The sequence below is a fragment of the Chinchilla lanigera genome, unplaced genomic scaffold, assembly GCF_000276665.1.
Source record: "Chinchilla lanigera isolate Chin_1 unplaced genomic scaffold, ChiLan1.0 scaffold00052, whole genome shotgun sequence".
Classification (NCBI taxonomy): domain Eukaryota; kingdom Metazoa; phylum Chordata; class Mammalia; order Rodentia; family Chinchillidae; genus Chinchilla; species Chinchilla lanigera.
Genome location: NW_004955453.1, coordinates 483,544 through 502,181, shown reverse-complemented (window position 1 = coordinate 502,181; position 18,638 = coordinate 483,544). Strand labels below are relative to the sequence as shown.

Sequence of the window (18,638 nt, the reverse complement as noted above, 5' to 3'; positions counted from 1 at the left end):
GAGCTGCGCCGCCACGTGCAGAGGGGTGTCCTGGCCCGCGCCCCCAGCTCGCTGCACCGAGGCGCCATACTCCAGCAGCGCCTGTGCACACCTGCGGGGAGGCCGAGGTAGGCACCGAGGTGGGTGACGGCCTGGGCACAGCACCCACTCCCTGCACCCCTGACCCACTGCCCCATGGCTGGCATTTATGGGGTGAGTTACCCCACTTAAATGTCGAGGGCGACCCCGAGAGAAAGGCGTGCATTTGGGGCTCCTGCCCCAAGGTCACAGGAGTTCCAGTTGGGCCGGGGAAAGGTAAGATTATGGCAAGCACCGTGTGTGTCGGGGTTCGAGCTCCGCAGGTTAGGAGTGGCAGAGAGCGCCAGCGACACCTCCTAAGAACTCAGAGTTACAAGGCAAGACGCATCCGAACCACTTGGGAAGGTGGTGTGGGCGGAGCAGTGCGGACGGCTGCCTGGCGCTCTAGGCAGCCTCCTGGAGGGCCAGGCCCTTCTCAGGGCCCTGTGCTTTTCCGGGAAAAGGCTTGGCTTCGGGGACTGTGGGAGGCAGCTGGCCTTGCTCTCCTGGGAAGAGTCAGTGTCCCTCCGCCACTGACTCACCCCAGAATCCTCAGGCAGCTCTCCCAACATGAGGGGGACACACCATCCCTAACGGGGTCCCTGTATTCCAGACTCTTCTGATCAGACTGGATTTTGGCTGGGCTCAAATCCTCCACCAGACTTTTGGGGCTTCTGGGTCCCTGTAGGGGACTGCAGTCTCCCCTTGGTGCGGGGTCTTCCAGCTTCACGGGTTGGACCCAAGACTGTCCTGGATGGCAGCCTCCCCAGAACCTCAGCTGGCACTCAGAGGGTGGCAGCTGGCCAGGCGGGCGCACACTGGACCTCATGGCCAGGCACCCAGTGGGCAGCTCTGTCGGCCCCAACCTGAGAGTGGGGGCAGTTGCTGACCTTCCTCCGGTCCGATAGCCCTTGTTCTCCATGGACACTTTGGCCACCTGCCTCTGCATCACCTGCACAGTGCTGACCCTACACTGCTCCAGGCCTGGTGCCTGACGCTCCAGCCGGCTGATTCAGACCGCAGTCCCCAGCCCCTCTCGCTCGCTGGTGCCGGCTGCCCCCAGTCACCACTACTTTTGTAGCCCCGAGCCCTTGTCCCCGAATGTCCCAGCCTGTCCTGGCTTCTCTTCCTTCCTGGGCAGCACTGTAATCACTCTTCTCAGCGGCTCCCTTCCCCTGTTGCTGCTGTCACTGTCCTTTGGTGGAGTGTTACAGGTCTCCTGCTGGAACTGAGGGGAGCATGGCCAGATCTGGAGCACCCCAGAGCCCTCCTCTACCTGACCTCTACCTATCTGATGAGCCCTGTGGGAGGGCGCTGCTGTCCTGGAGACTAGCCTCTGTCTCAGCCGGCCATGGCTCCTTCAGTTAATTCCTGATTTTCACTGTTGAAGGCCAGCTCCTTATCCCTCACTGTACTGGTCATTTCCTCCAAGATAAAACAAAATACCTGGTGTCCACAACGGAGTGGAGAAGAGGTTTAATCGGGCTCACAGTCTCAGAGGGTTCAGTCTGTGGTCACCTGGCTGGTGGAAGGGCCTGCGGAGCATCCTTGCTCTTTGGTACAGTGCTGAGCCTGTGCTCTGTCCTGGAGTCCTGCCTCCCACCCTACCATCCTCCTCTCGGCTGTGTACTCCTGCTCCATGTGGAGTGGGGGTCCCCAGGGACTCCCGTGCCTGCCTGCCTCCTGCAGATGAGTCTGTCTCAGCACTGCCGGAATCTATTCCATGCCTATTGTTTCCTAGTCTGCCCTGTGTCCTCCCTTTCCATCACCTGCCCGTGTGGCATCCCCATCGGCATCCCTGGGGCCTTGTTCTGCCAGCGACTTGCTCTTTGTGTTTCTCTGTCCTCCTGTCTCCCCTAACCCCAGTGGCAATTGGCCACTGAACCTGGTTGGCACCACCTCTTTCATAGTCCCTTGAATGGCTCCCTTCCTCCATTGCCGCTGTCACGAGCCCTTCCGAGGCCAGATCACGTCTTGTTGCAGCGTGACAAGTCTCCTTCTTTGCCGGCTACTCCGTCAGGCCAGACCCCCGTCTCCCAGAAAATGTCTTGGTAGTGTGAGTCAGCGCCTGCTTTAACCCAGCAGCTTCTCCTGTGGCTGCATAAAGCCCCTCCTTCGCAGGATGCCAGCTCCCAGGGGCCTCAGCAGCTTCTCCTCCCAAGGTCACCCGGTTGCTCAGTGTTTCCCGTCCAGGTGGCTCCTAGGACCGCCCTGCCGTTTCCTACTGCCGGGGCTCTGTGTATGCAGGCTTTCTTCCCGGGACGCCTGCCTCCCTCGATGGTCCTTCCCCTGGCAAGCCTTCCCCGTGCTGCCAGGCCGAAGGGCCACACCTCTGTGTGTGCCTCGCCTGCGTGTGCCCCGGCCTGACACTTGTCACACCATGTCTCCCAGGTTGTTGGCATCTCGTCGCCTTGCCCTGTTGGCGCCCGGAGTGTGGACTTGGGGTTTTTATGTCTGATTCTCAGTGCCTCTGGTGCCAAGCCCGTTACTAGCCTCCCTTAAAAGCGTGTTGAACAAATGCATTTCGTTAATTTACAGTGTTCGGCCTTTCCTCAAGTTGCTGCTCCTTTTCCCGCTATTTACCTAGCAGGGCTCTGAACCCGATCATCCAGGAGGCGCTGCCCGTGGCTGCCCTTCCGTCTGTCCATCTGTGCTCCTCCTAGGACCCCAGTGTTCTTCACCCCCTTGGTGTTTTTCTAACCCCTGCGTCGTCAGTCTCTCGAGAAGTGGTGGGTCTCGGGTGGAAGATCTTACAGACAAGGAGGCTGTAATGCGCGACGTCCTTCGGGATGATAACCAGCTAAAAGAGGATGCAAATTTTACAATCAGCGCTTCAGTCTGCTTCCTGCTCGCCTCTCTGGGAGGAATTTTGAACTTGCAGCAGGAGGTAACAAATCAAGGGCTCCATCTCATTTTGCCACTGAGCCTCAGAAACAATTACAAAACCTTTCCTTCTATTATTTTTTAAAAGCATCTCAGCCCCCAAGGACGTCCACTAGGGGTACAGCCAGTCCTCTTTTCCACGACCCAGCCTAACTGGCTAATGGCGAGGTTGCTGTCTCAGGAGGGTGGGGCACTGCCCCCTCCCCGCCAGAGGGTTGCGGATGCTCTTCTTGTTTTAAATGAAGTGCTTCTAATCGCCTAAACCCCCACACTTTCCTGCAGTGGGCATTGGTTTCTGGTGCAGGACCAGAGGCCCGAGGAAAATCAAGGGGACAAATGGACGAGTGCACGTCTGTGTGAGCCGCTCTGGGCAGTCATTAAAAATGAAGGCGTGCGAGTCTGCGGGATGGCACGGAAGGACCTGTGTGTGGCTGTGTGGAGCCATCAGGCTACAAAGCAGGATCTCACGAGCGTGGTCCCATTTTAAAAAGCCATCCGTATGTGCGTGTGCACGGGCAATGTGCCTTCCTCTCCCGATGACGGGCCTGTGGGGGCTTTGACTTCCTTTTTGCCTGCCTGTATTCTCAACTTTTCCAAAACAAGTCGTAGTGACAGTTTGAAATAAGCACAACAGACATTGTTAATCACAGAGCACCCCCAGCAGCCCCAGAGCAGCCTGAGGACTCTGAGGAAGTCAGCCTGGCTTTTCCGGCTGCCAGAACACGCTCGACATTTTCATGAATGAGTTTAGTGGCAGCAGCAGCCTTGGGCCCCAGGTCTGGCAATGCTGAGAGGACAGTGGAGCCCAGCGTGATTAGTAGCGGGCAGAGAAGTGGGGACCTCCCAGACCCCACTGGGGACCCAGGTCCTTCCATAAACATGTTTACCCTTTCAGTGCTGTGTATGTGTCCCCACTGATGAAGAAATGGCCCAGTGGGGAAAGCAGGCCTGTGTGAGGAGCTGGCAGGGGCTGAGCCCTTTACTCCAAGCGGGGACTGTGAGCAGGTTTCCTGGCACTTTGACAGACAGGCGGAAGTAGGCCCATGGTCCGTGCAGAACAGGTCTGTCGGGCACCAAGGGCAGCGTCTGAAGATGTCAGGACCACTTGTCTCTATCTCACAGACATTTAGGGGACGTGGTATGCTCTCAGCAGCCTCTGGGGTGGAGACGGTCTCCCACCCCCTTCTGTGCCTTGTCTCTGCCTTTGATGAGGACTGTGGTGACGGCTGCTACCCGGCCAAGCTTGACAGCACCAAGAAAGACACTTGGCCCAAAGGCAGGAGTGAATAGCCACGGGGCCATTGAGGGCTGTTGGGTCAATGTCACTTTAATTCACTCCTGAGGAGGAGACAGACAGACAGCCCACGGGCCATGCTCTGCTGCCATCCACCCTGTGCGGGAGCTCGGTGATAGGAGGAGGAATTTGCACTTAGGGAAACTGAGGCTTGAAAGAAGCCCAATGGCTTACACGAGGCCCTGCAGTCAGGAGCAGCAAAGTGGAGGCCTGGGCTGCCCCCTCTGGCTCCTGAGTCAGCCACATCTGCCCTGCTGCGTTCTCCCGAGGGCCCAGGATGAACTCGCTGGGGCTGGCGTATGCAGTGGTGGTGCCAGGGGGTACGATGGAGCCGCAGACTCCTATCACCTTTCACTGAAAGCCGCACCTTTTCTACTTAGCCACGTTTACCCATGAGGCATTTTCCATACGTGCTCACTGAGCTCTTCACTCACACATTCACTCTTTCGTGCATCCAGTAGAGAGTGTGCACCCTGTGGCTTCTGCAGGGCGAGGTGCTCTGCTCTTAGCCTGCCTGAGAAGTCCTGGACAGACACATGGGCCGGACCCTGAGATCCTGCTGTGGGCCAGACATGGGAATTGCCTCTTACCCAGTCCTCCCGGCAGGGCTGCGACATGCATCAGTTCTCTCCAGCGTTGGTGTGGATTCAGTTTCATTTGTCACCACCGTCATCAAAGACAGGGTCTTGCTATGTAGTGCAGGCTGGCCTTGAACGCACTATGTAGCCTGGTCTGGCCTCCAGCTCACAGTGATCCTCCTGCTTCAGCCACCAGAGGGCTGGCATGACAGGCGTGCACCACCACGCCAGGAAGATTCAAAGTTTGAGCAGTGGTCTAGAGGGTAGGGACCTGGGACGTGATGTTGACCTCACAATGCTTCCAGCTTGGGATGTGAATGCCAGCCACCACGAGATACCAGAATGACTCCACAACTGCTGAGTCAGTCACGCGACAGTGATGACAAAGGACTAAAATTAAGGCTAAGCTCAAGGTGAAAATTTCACTTAAGTTTTTTTTTCTTGGAGGAGAAAGAGACATTGCTTATAAGCTCTTTGTGAGAAGTACTAAGAAGCATCTGTCTCCAGGGCTGCAGTTTCTCCTCCTGAGGTCCCTGGAATCTCTGGACAGCCTGGCCTGCCCTTCTGTGGCCAGGGAGGAGTGCCTGGTGACATACGGAGGGTGTCACGTGAAGCAGCGTGTCCTGTGGCAGGGTGATGGATGCTAGGAGCTCGTCCTGTTGAATCACTGTTGCAGCTCCTTCGGACACGGAAGCAGATGGGCTGGAGATGGTCCCAGGGGAAGGAAGCTGCAGGCTGGGTGTTGGACCGGGGACAGACGTGACCGTCTGGATGCTGCGGGTGTCTGTCTGGGGAGGGGGCTTGCGAGGAAAACACAGCCGTGTTTCCTAATGAAGCCATTGGAAGCCGGTTCCCTCTGTGGGTAGATTCCCCAGCTGGCTGGGAATGAAGGACGGGGGAGCCACAGCCCCGAGACTTTGATGGAGGAGTGGTTCCACGTTATTTCCCTGGACCTTCTGCTGAGGCTTTCCTTGGGGACCTGCCATCCCCATCTTTCTGTTCGATATTTGCTTCCATCTCCCTTTCTGCTGGAATGCTAAGCTAGGAGGCTGCCAGGAGAAGCGTGTGCAGAGGAAATGGCTGATATGAGTGGACGTAGCCTTCGGGGATGCGGGGCGATGACAGAGAAACGGATCAGCCACTTCCAGCATCCGGGGCTCCAGCCCGATGGCTGCCCTTTAATGTCTTCCTGGAGTGTTGGACAGTTGTGGGGGAGGATGATATTTGGGCAAATGATCCCCAGCTTGCAAATGGAACCCTGTACCCTGGCCAACCAAGACATGATTTAGGGATCAAGATTTCAGAAATTTGCTCCACTGATCCTCCCACATGCCAGCAGCCAGCAGCTGGCCTTCTGGAAGCTTCAGCAATGTCCCTTCCTCAACAAGTGACAAGAAGGAGACCCAGAGTGGGAGGGAGAGAAAAGGAGGGAGATGTAGCGCGGGTAGGGGGAGCTTTGAGTTGGATGAGAGAAAGATTGCATGCATTTTCAAAATAAAGCAAAATTTATATACAGGGAAAGGCACGGTCTTACGAAGTACAGTTCAGTGAATTTTGACAAGGCAACTCATTTGTGTAACCAACACATCAGCAAGATGTAAAATATTTCCCCTTTTTGGGGCACTCAATGAGAAAGTTATTTATAGGGACTCATCTAATGGAAAATTGGGGAAGAGGTTACAAACAGAAGAAAAGTAAAACCAGCCCAACCCCATCCCTGCAAACCTAACGTGAGTTTGCTATAAGCTTGAGACACCTGCGTTATCACCAGGATCTAACCGACCCCCCTCGGTTTGTCCCTGAGAGTGGTAACTTAGGGCCCTCAAGCCTGAGGTGGTAGAGGGTCACCTGAATGGTGTGTCTGGGAAGATCTACCCTCAGAGGCGGATCCAAAGACCATTTCCCATTGCCGTGGTGCCTGTGGCGTGGCAGGCAGTGACGCCACTGGGTGTTGGGTGGTCTTATGCTTGGCCTGACTTGAGAGGCAAGGACTGAGCAGCAAACAGCTCTGCTGTATGATGCCCAGCAGGTGTCATGGTGATGGTTTCCTGGGCTACAGGCTCTGCGGCTACAGGAGGACCCAAGAGGGCGGAGAGAAGACAGAACTGCTCTGGCTGGAAGGCCAGTGCTGGGAAAGGTTTTCCTCAGCAGGGTCTCTAAAAAATTGGGAAGGGTAGAAAGCAGCAAGATAATTAGCAGCTATTAATGACCAGGGTGAAGTGGAGCCAGAACACCTCCAGACCATAGAGGTGACTGAGAAGTGAAAATTTACCAGGTGTCAGCTGAGGCCAAGCTCCTGAAGATGTGGAATGTTTCCATCTTGCCAAGGAGCCCCCTTGCATTCAATACCACTCAGTGCCCATCCCATGCCAACCACTGCTCTGATTTCTGTCACCATGGAATAATTTCGTCTTTTCTAGAATTTTCTGCATTTTTGCATCTGGCTTCTTTTGCTCAACATGGTGTTTCTGACATTTGTTCCTACTGCTGCAGGCACACAGGAAGTCATTTGCTTTTTTTTTAAATTGCTGAGTCAGAGTCCATTGTATAGGTAGACCTCACCTTGTGATGGATGTTTGGTACTTCTGCTTTTTGACTATTAAAATAGATCAGCTATGGACCTTTTGTGTAGCTTTTCTTATGGACCTTCATTCTCATTTTTCTTTTTTTTTTTTGGTACGGGGAGTTGAACTTGGGACCTTGCGCTTGCAAGGCAGGCGCTTGTGCCACTGAGCTATATCCCCAGCCCCAATTTTCATTTTTCTTAGGTAAATACTTAGAAGTGAAATTGAAGGTAGTTATATGATTATAAGAAACTGTTGCCCTGATGGATTCATTGCTGAATTCTACAAGAAATTTAGAGAATACCTAACACCACTACTTCTCAAACTCTTTGATGATATTGAAAGGGAAGCAGTACTCCAAAATTCATTCCTGGAAGCAAGCATTACCCTGATAACAAAACCAGAGAAAGACCTGACTAAGAGAATTACAAGCCAATCTCCCTAATGAAAATAGGTGCAAAAATCCTGAATAAGATACTGGTGAACAGAATGCAGCACATCATCAAGAAGAATATACACCATGGCCAAGTGGGATTCATCCCAGGGATGTGGGGATGGTTCAACATATGTAAATCAATAAACATAATACACCATATTAACAGAACCATGGACAAAAATTGTATGATCATCTCAGTAGATGCAGAAGAAGCTTCTGACAAAGTCCAACACTCATTCATAATAAAAATACTACAGAAAATTAGAATAGATGGGCTTTATCTCAATCTGATAAAAGCCATCTATGACAAACCAACAGCCAACATCATTCTAAATGGACAAAAACTGAAAGGGTTCTCCCTAAAATCAGGAACAAGACAAGGATGTCCACTGTCTCCACTCTTATTCAACATAGTCCTGAAAATTTTAGCCAGAGCAATTAGACAAGAGAAACGAATGAAAAGAGTAATGATAGGAAGGGAAGAAGTTAAATTATCATTATTTGCAGATGACATGATACACTACATAGAAGACCCCAAAAACTCCACTAAAAACTGCTAGATTTAATAAGCAAATTCAGTAGTGTAGCTGGATATAAAGTCAACACTCAAAAATCAATAGCATCCCTGTACACGAACAACAAACTCACTGAGAAAGAAATTAGGGAAAGAAACTGCCAAAATGTTTCCCAAATAGACGATGTCATTTACACACCTGGAGACAATGTGTGCGAGATCTTATTGTCCCATGTTCTTGTCAGCACTTAGTGTTGTCTGGTTTTTATAGTTCGTTTTGTGCCATGGATGGCATGGCGAATGCTTCCCTGTGGCTTTGACTTGTGTTCCTCTGACGAATGATGATGCTGAGCACCCGCATGTTGGCTTATTGGCTGTCTGTGTATCTCTCAGCAAGTGTCTAATCAAAGCTCACGTCTGGAGGGAAAAGCTTTGATTTGGTCTGGACTGGCTTTGAAGTAGCTAGGGAGCTGAGGAAATCTGCCTGGGATGCCATCAGGGGCAGGGAGGCAAGAAATCTAGAACACGTTCAGAAGTTCATGGTGAGGGATAAGTGAAGCCATGTTTGATGAGAGGCAGCTTTTTAAAAAAAGGCTCATAGGGCCGAGGTGACCTTTCTGCCCTGCTCTCACCATACGTGGGCTCAGGTCTTGGCTGGCCACGCCTAATGTGTGCCATCTTCCTGGCAAGGCTCCGGTCTCCCTGAACCCATAAATGGGGACCTGTAGAATGGGGAGGAGCAGGTTGTGCAGGCTTGGGAAGACTGTAGTAGAAAATATGCAAATGCTCAGGAACACACTAAATTATCTTAAGTATTAAGTCCTCCCAGGGGGCCGCTCCTCTGAGAATTTTTCCTGCAGGACTTCTTCAGTGCTTTGTCTGCCTGCTGGACAAGCTGTGTCTTCTGCTTTCCACTTGAGGAATGAATTGAGCACTCACCTGGGGTGCAGAAGGAGTGGGCTGTTTTCTAGATTGGAGTTCATGAGCCTGGCATCTCAAGAAGGTAAACCTCCCGCTGGTTTCTGGAGGCTTCCAGGGTTGGAGTGAGGGATCTGAACAGTTACCCCTGCTCAGATACTGACCAGAGTGTAGCTCTTTTTTTTTTTTTTTTGTTTTTGTTTTTTTGCTTTTTGTGCTGCAGAGAAAGTAACACAGCCAATCCTCCATATCCATCATTCTGTATCCAGTTTCAACCAACTGTGGATTAAAGATATTCAAAACAATTGCATCTGCCACACACCTGTAATCCCAGCACTCAGGAGGCTGAGGCAGGAGGATCACTGGGAGTTTGAGGTCATCCTGGGCTATAAAGTGAGTTTAAGGCCAGCCTGAACTGCATAGTAAGACTCTGTTTCAAAGAGACAAAAAAGAATTACATCTGAAAGGAGTGTGTGCAGACATCTTCCCTGGACATTATTCTGCAACCAAGATGGTATAACAGTTATTTACACAGCGTTCACATGGTGTTAGGTATTACCAGTCTTCTAGAGAGGACGTCAGGTATGTGAGAGGACATGTGTAGTTTACGTGCAAACCCTACACCATTTTATAGGAAGTACGTGAGCATCACAGATATCGGTACCTGGGGGGTCCTAGAACCGATGGCTGTGGAGACTGGGAAAGAGCTGCAGGTCATTTCTCTCTGCCGAGACTTCAACCTATAGGGTCAGAACTAGAAAAGAATCGTCTGTTGATTTTCTTCAGTGACGTTTACTTTCCCCTAAGGCAATTAGCTGCTTTCACAGCCCCAGCTCATGAATTATTTTCCATTTCATTGAATTGATACAACTGGTACAAAGAAGTCCACGCAGGAAGCAAGTAGTCCTGACTTTTGCTTAAATCAAGACAGCTACAGATGAGAAAAAGAACTGGAACTCAACAGATTCTCTTCTCATTTTAATTATTTCGGAATGAAAAAAAAAGGGGTCAAGGAGAGGATTTTGTGGTAATAAATAGGGCGAGGCTGGCATGCAAGCTACTAATGTGAACGGAGTAACTTTACTGAACTTTTCTTTTTGGGAAAATCTCTTCAAAAGCTCCTAGATTAAAGCTCCGATATTCCTTTTAGTGTGTTGAATTCTGAATTCTGAAGCTTGCTGGTTGGAAGGAAGCACAGATCATTTTTTTTTTAAATCCCAGGAACTCAGACACTCAAAGGTGTAAAAGTCCTGTGCCCAGGGAGAATTGCCAGCTGAAAGGGGCTGGAGCGGAGCTGGGTCCCTTAGGTGTGGAGACAATTGTCATCAGAGTGCGAAAATGAAATGACTCTGTATGTAGGTCAACGACCCCCCTCTCTATTGTGAGGTAAAAAAATTAAGGATGACCTAAAATCTACTATGTACAAAAAGATTCCAGGGAAAGTAGCTCTTTCTTGTCAAAGTGATAATGTTTATACTCCCCGAAGCCAGACCTCCTCAGAGTCTAACTTTAGGGGACTCTTTAGAGCTGAAAAGCCCGGATGAACCCTCAAGTCCTTTCTGACATCTATTAACTTTTCATCCTTCAAGGCAGTTGGCTGTGTTATTGTGGAGGTGTTCAGTGGCACCCCCGGCTCCCTCCGTTATAATCATTGAGACGCACGGGGCTCTAAGCTGGCTGTTTCACAGCTCTGCCTCTTCTCTGTTTTATTCATCGCTTGACTTAAACTTTTCCACAATCACCAGGGTTTAAATGAATCAAGATTCATGAAACAAAGGGAAGGATTCAGAGGAACACAGGAAATGAGGCAAAAGGAAGGATGGGGGCGGGGAGCAAGAGGAAGACGGATGATACGGGATTAAAAATCCCACTTGAATACAAAGACATTTTCGAAGTCTTTATTAAACAACGTCCTAGACCTGTATGAGTTCCTATGAGTCCTGAAAACCCAGCTGAAGCCTGGAAATGAAGTTTCTAGAGGGTAGCTCAGACACTAGTAGCTCTAATGCTGTGCCGTGGCCTCGGCTCCTTGTGCCATCCAGAGGTGAGCTTGCTGGATTATTCTAAGGTATGTGGTAAGGATTCGTGGACTTACAGCAGAGGTGTGAAGTAGTACAGCTTCCAAATATGCTTTATCCAGCTTCCCCTCAAGTTAGTGTCTCATATTATGATCCATTTGTTAAAATTAAGAGATTAACATTGGTGCAGTACAGTGCGCTAACCGGCAGGCATTATTTGGATTTTAGCAGTTCCACTATTGTGCACGTTCTGTTCTAGGACCCACTCTAGAATATCACGTTGCCTTCAAGTTTTCTAAACTTAAATCTGAACAAGAGAAAAGAAATATGGGCAGGCTTTTGGGGTGTGGGGCATAATATATGCTTAAATGTGGAATATCTTCAACCAGGCTACATTTTCTGCAGGAATGTGCTAAAATTATCAGTTATGTTCTTGACTAAGGATATTATAGCAAGTAGATCATAAATCATAGATGTCCAACAAGTGTGGAGATACAAGAAAGAAACAAGGTCTAAGATTAATTTTAAGTCATGAAATACTGTTGCAGCCCCCCAAAAACAAATACAGTGATTGCAGACAAGACTTCAGGAATCAGAGTCAACACCTACATAATTCTTACCATCTGCCAAGTGCGTGACCAAGCATTCTACCGATAGTAATTCACTTAATCCTCAAAACATCCCCTGAGGTTGGCATCCTTGTTACTCCTCTTTTACTGAGATGGAGAACAACTAAGTGCTTTGTCGGTAGTGACACAGGTAGTAAGTGTGGGGATCGTGGTTCAGGTGAGGGTTTACTTCAGTTCCATGGGCTAAAACAGGCACTTGTGGATGTTACGGTCTATGGTATAAAAACACGCTCAAAATGGAATGTGGTCAATATTCGATTGACTAATTATTTTAGTCTTAGTATGTCGAGAGACTTCAATAATTTATCTGAGTGGCTTCTATCCTTTAATAGAGATGATGCTACTTTATGTCTTAGAAATTTCCACTGGAAATCCACCAGCCCACAGCTTTGCCCACTCCGCACATGTATATTCTGCAGACACCTGGTCCTGTGTGTGGCTGTGCTGTAGGGTGACCTTCCTCTCCCCCAAAACTGCAATATTTTGAGAGCGGAGGCAAGGGCTGGTGCAGCATAACTCACAGAGAAGTGCAAATGCCACTGAGTGAAGAAAGGAAAGGACTTTTTTTTTTCTGGTACTGGGAATTGAACTCATGACCTTGCTCTTGCCAGGCAGGTGCTGTGCTGCTGAGCTAAATCCCCAGCCCCTAGGAAAGGACTTTTGGCAAACATTGCTGGAATAGCTGTAATCCAGCTGCAACAGTAGCAACAGCAACAGCAAACCAACAAGCCTCTAAACAAAAAAACCCAAATGCTTTAAACCGTCCATGGGGGCTAAGTGGGCAGTGTTCCGGAGACTCTGCTGAGGGCTCGGGGGGGCTGTGGTTGGAATGTTTGTGTCCCTCCATGATTCACAGTGGAACTTCATACTCAGTGTAATAGTACTAAATGCATGTGTGTGTGTGTGTGTGTGTGTGTGTGTGTGTGAAGTAATTAGGCCAGACTGAATTAGCATCCTTATAAAACAGCTTGAGGGAGTAAGTTCATTCCTTCCATCCTGTCTTCTTTCATGTGAAGATGCGGCAGTAGGGCGCCATCTTGGGAGCAGAGAACAGGCCCCCACCAGACTCTGTATCTGCTGGTGCCTTGATCTCGGACATCTCAGCCTCCAGAACAGTGAGAAATAAATTTCTATTATTTGTAAGTTACCCATATAAGGTATTTTGTGACAGCAGCAAGAACAGACGAGGACAACAAGGAACTGAAGACATTCTTCAATGGGTACCCAGCAAGACACTGAGACACTCAGCCCAACAGTCCTAGAACTGAATTCTGCCAGTGGCCGTATGGGCGTGGCAGTGGATTCCTGCCCAGCTGGCCTTTCAGATTACACCCCAGGCGTCATTATCACCTGAAACGCAGTCTTGCAGGAGATTCAGAAGCAGACAGTCCACCTAAGTCATGGCCAAACTCTTGGCCCACAGAAAACGTGAGATAATGAACACATGTTGTTTTTGTTTTGTTTGGTCTGTGTAGAGACAGAGTCTCGCTCTGTAGCCCATGCCACTTCAAACTTGTGGCAATCCTTCCTTAATCTGTGAGATCCTGCCTCGATCCAAAAGATACAGTATCTGGAAAATCCCCTAATATTTGGAAACTAAATAACATACTTTAATATAACCCCAATTGAAAGAAAAATTAAAAAGAGAAATTCAAAAGTATTTTTAACTGATTGAAACTAAAATCACAACAGATGAATATCTGTGGAACTTAGCTAAAGTAGCAGGGAAGGGACATGCTTAGCACTAAAAGTCCATATTCAAAAGTGAGAAAACTTCAAATCAGTAACACTCGCTTCCACTTTAAGAAATCAGAAAAAGATGAGAAAATGAGACTCAGTGTAAACAAAGGAAAATAACAGAGACCACGATGGAAATCAGTGAAATAGAAAACAAAAACAATAGTGAAAAACCATGAAACTAAAAGCAAGACTAGAGCATGGGGGAAGTTCCAAATCACGAACCAGAGAGGTGGCAGTACTACAGATTCTACAGCTATTCGAAGGATAATGACAGCGGGCTTTATGACAATAAATTTGACAACTTAGCTGAAAGAAATACAAATACAGACTATGAAATCTCACTCAGAAAGAAACAACCTGAGGAACTCCGTATCTAGTGAAGAAATAGAACTTGTAGTTAAAAACCACTCACAAATTAAATTCTACACTCAGGTGGCTTCACTGGTGAACTGTTCCATTTAGGAACAGTGTGTGTGTGTGTGTGTGTGTGTGTCTTTTTGAGACAGAGTCTTACTATGTACTTCAGGCTGGCCTTGAGCTCACTTTGTAGCCTAGGCTGGTCTTACACTCTCAATGATTCTCCTGCCTCAGCCTCCCTAGTGCTGGGATTACAGGCGTGTGCCACCATGCCTGGCTAGGAACAGTTTAAGGTCTTCCAGAATATAGAATAGGAGAGAACATTTTTCAAATCATCATTGAGGCCAGCATTACTCTGATATCAAAACCAGACAAAAAGAACACAAAAAACTATAGAAAAATATATGTCATGAGAATAAATACAGATATTGAAGAAATCTCAGAATATCAAACCCAACGTTATATAAAAAAAGATAATACTTCATGACTAAGTGTCATTTATCCCAGAAATGCAAAGTTGGTTTAACATTTAAAAATCAATTGGTGTGAGTCATTCTATTAAAACATCCCCAAACACACCATATGATCATCTCCATCTATGTAGAAAAAAGCATTTAAGAGAATTAAATATCCATTCATAGTGCACCTGTCAACAAAGTAAGAATACAAAGGAGCTCTCTATATTTGAGAAAGAGAATCTACAAAGCCACCGCATCTGATTTCATACTTAATGGTGAAGGACTCAGTGCTTTCCTCCAAGTTCAGGAACAGGAAAATTATCTGCTCTGAGCACGTCTACTCAGCACTGAACTGGAGGTTGTGGTCAGTGCAGTGAGGCAAGAAGAAGTGAAAGGAGGCATCCGGAGCACAAAAGAAGTAGGGCTTTTTATTTTTAGATACGGATTGCCTACATAGAAATCCTATCGCTTTTATGAAAAGCTACTGGAATGATTCATGAGTTAGCAAGGTTGCAGGATACAAGATTAATACACAGTAATTATCAATTGTATATAGTACATACACAGAACCAGAAATTGAAATTGAAACAGTACTACTTACAATGGTATAAACATAAAATCATTAGAGATAAATCGTACAAAACGTATGTAAACTGAGCACCTGAAACTATACAAAATAACTGAGGGAAATGAAAGAGATCCTAAATAAATGGATTAGTATAAAATATTCATGGGTTGGAAATCTCAGTTTTTTTTTTTTTTTTGAGTCTAGGCTGGCCTTGAACTTATAGCAATCCTCTTGCCTCACCCTCTCAAGTGCTGGGATTATAAGTGTGCACCACCGCGCCTGACTCAAGTCTCAGATTTTTTACAATGTCATTTCTCCTCAAATTGACTTATACGTTCATGGCAGCCCCAATCAAAATGCAGTAGGCTGTTTCATAGAAAAACTGACCAATTGCATCTAAAATCCATACGGAAAAGCACATGAGCTAGAATAGCCAAAACAACTCTGAAAATAAGAACAGCACTTAAGAGTTTATGTGGCCTGACCTCAAGATTGATTATAAAGACTCCAAGAGAGCATGGTGTCAGTACAGAAACACACCAGGGGCGGGTGGCTCTTCCGTGGCACTCTGCTACCGTGCATGTATCCATGTAGGCCACACAGCACAGATGTGAGCCCCTGGATCTGCAGCTTGGCGCAGCACCCAGTCATCCTGCCGCTGCCCATTGGTCTCCTTGTGTCTCTGGGGAGGCTGTCCGGTGACAGTTTTCTGTCATCTTCCGGGTTCTGAGGGGCCATGGGGCTCCCTGCCTCACCTCCTCATACTGCAGCCACGGGCCCTGAACTGCTCAGTGCAAGCCTGGAGTCAGCTGCTCAGCAGTGGGGCAGCCTTCGTCACGCGGCCACCCCCCAGCCTCTTTTGTTTGGGTGTTGCCCTTGGTGTGCGGGACAAGGACCATGCGGAGCTGAGACTCCGGCTGTTCTTCCTTTCAGGGTTTACGTAGGAAAGTGGCTCGTTCTGTCTTTACAGTTGAATTATAAGACCTTGTTCTGCCTTCTGCGCACTTGACAAGCATCCAGAAATAAGCCCACATGTATGTTACGTATTCCATACATATTATGTGTAATACATGTATATTACATGTAATACATATTTTTTAAAATATTGGAGAGTAAACCCAGGGCCTTCACATCTCCTGTCCTTTTTAAAATTTTTTAGAATTTGAGACACGGTCTCACTAAGTTTCTCAGGGTGGGCCGTGATCCTCCTGCTCGGCCTCCCCAAGTCAACTGATCTTTGACAAAGTGCTAAGGGAACTTGCCATGAAAGGAAGGGATTTTTGATGAACGTGGCTGGGATAGCTGTAATCCATCTGCTACAGCAGCAGCAGCAGCAGCAGCAGCACCAAAAACCCCCAAACCCCAAATGCTTCAATCTATACCCCACACCACACCATAGAAAGTAACTGAGCACGGCCGAGATTTGCTTTGGAACATCCTAGTCCTAGTGTATGAGGACCAGCCCACGGCCCTGTGACAGCAAAGAGAGACAGACCGATCTAGGATTGCAGAGTGCAGTTTTCTGGAGGACTTAACTGATCCAAGCCTGGTCCTGGTGGCAGCAGGACCAGCAGGGTCCTTAAGATTTGGGTCAGAGAGAGGGGAGTATTTACCGGTTGGGACAAACGTGACTTTGTCCTAGCTGGAATGTGTCTGGTTTAGTTAGACACGTCTCTAGAGCTGGGTCCAGTCGTAGAGCTCCCTACACTCCCGTAGTGGTTTTGCCTATTTATAGATTCCTGGGAAACTAGCCCGGAAAATTGGCCAGGGTTATTCCCAGACAACCTGGCAGTTATGATGCTGGGTGGCTGAATCCATACAGACATCCATGTAAAAATGTAAAACTATAAGCTTGGGATAGGCAGAGTTGTAGGTACAATAGCCCAATACAATCTGAAGAGAAAAACACTTGATGAGTGGTCTCCATCGGAACGAAGCACTTGTGTTCTTCCACAGACAGTGAAGAGAGGAAAGTACCGGCCGGAAGTTGGGGGATGACACTTGTTAGTATGTGACAAGGCACGTGTACCTAGAAGGTAGAAAGCAAGCTCAAAGTCTAATGAAAAAACCCAGCTTTGGAAAGATCTGAGCAGACGGTCAAGAAGATACAGGGGTGGCAAAGGAGTGAGTGGGAAGACGCCTGTCAGTCATTAGGAAATGCAGGTCGGACCCATGATGAACCACTTCCACACACCTGCTGGAACGCCCTCATTTAAAGGCTGAGGATGGGAACCAGGAAGAATAACGGGGCACGGCTGGTGGGAATGAAAAACAGCACAACTTCAGCAGCTCCTTAGAGGAGACCTTCTTAATCCTACGATTCAGCCATCCCAATCCTGGATATTTATTTATCCCCAGGAAATGAAAGCATATGCTCATACGAAGTGCTAGAATGTTCACAGAAGTTTTATGCATAATAGCCCCAAACTGGACTAGAAAGGAAACAGATATTGTTCAACTGGGTAGGCATACTGTGGTACATCCATACCATGGAATATTACTCAGCAGTTAAAAAGGGTAAACTGGATACTCACAACCGCATGGCCTAATCTCAGAATACTTATACTGGGGGAGGGGGAAGCAGACAAAAGAGTGCACTGGGCTGGGGTGGAGCTCAGCGCCAATGTGCTCCAGACTGTGGGTCCCGTCCTCCGCAGCGGGTGGAGGAAAAAAGTACAGTCTATTGACCTACAGTTTTAGAAATTGCTGAGAAACGGCGCCTCACCAGGCGAAGCCAGTAACCCTATGCTATTCACGCCTTGATAACGCTTCTTTAAAACAACACCATCAAACTATTTCCATCAGCCATCCTCAAGACAGGCGGGGCCTGCGGGCCCTCGGGTGCCCACTCCGAGCTCGGGGCGCTGCTTTGGGGTGGCGGCCGCCCTTGCCCTCGCGATCTGGAGAGCCAGGAAACTTCGCGAAGTTGCTGAGGGAACAGCCAGGGTGACGCCACCGTGTTCCAGGTGCTTTTTAAAAACTAAATCCTCACAGAAAGGAGGCCGAACCATGACAGCCCGTAGCAGGGAATGGAACATTCAGACGGAGCAGTCAGGGGGACACGGTGCAAGCGAGAAGCCGAACACGAATGCCGCACAACGACGCGGCCTGCAGGCTCTGGACCGCCCTGGAGAAGGACCCAGGGGACCCTCCGACCAGAGGCCAGGGACCCGCCCGATCCAGACCCCGGGGTACCTGCAGATCTGGAACCCAGGGACCTGCCCGACCGGACTCCCGGGGATCCGCCGAACCAGAACCCAGGAACCTGCCTGACCCAGACCCGGGGCCCCGCCGACCCGTACCCCCGGGGGACTCGACGACCCAGACCGGGGTCCCCCCAATTCCGACCCGGAGGACCCGCCGACCCGGACCCTGGGCCGCCTTGCCCCGCACGGCTCCGCTTCCCGCAGCCCCGCAGCCCCCGCCCGAGGAGCTAACCATTTATGTCACACTGCGACAATTATTCTGCATAAAATTATCATTAAAAACCCTAATTTTTCAGCCTCCAACCCGCCAGTGGCCTTTTAGCATTCCCCAGCGCGGCCGCGGGGTGATCAGCGCTCATTACCCGGCGTGGCGCCCGCGCAATCAGCGCTGCTCCCCGCGGGCGGGCGGCGGGCGGGC

At 49.1% G+C, this 18,638-nt stretch overlaps 1 protein-coding gene across 1 annotated transcript in view; it reads right to left on the bottom strand.

Annotated features, from left to right (window-relative positions):
* Asb18 (ankyrin repeat and SOCS box containing 18) overlaps window positions 1-18,638 on the bottom strand; it is a gene marked incomplete in the record, with an annotated part of 60,848 nt that overhangs the window by 18,950 nt on the left and 23,260 nt on the right. The window contains 1 exon segment of the mRNA XM_013519996.1: window positions 1-81. Coding sequence (XP_013375450.1) covers window positions 1-81 — 81 coding nt within the window.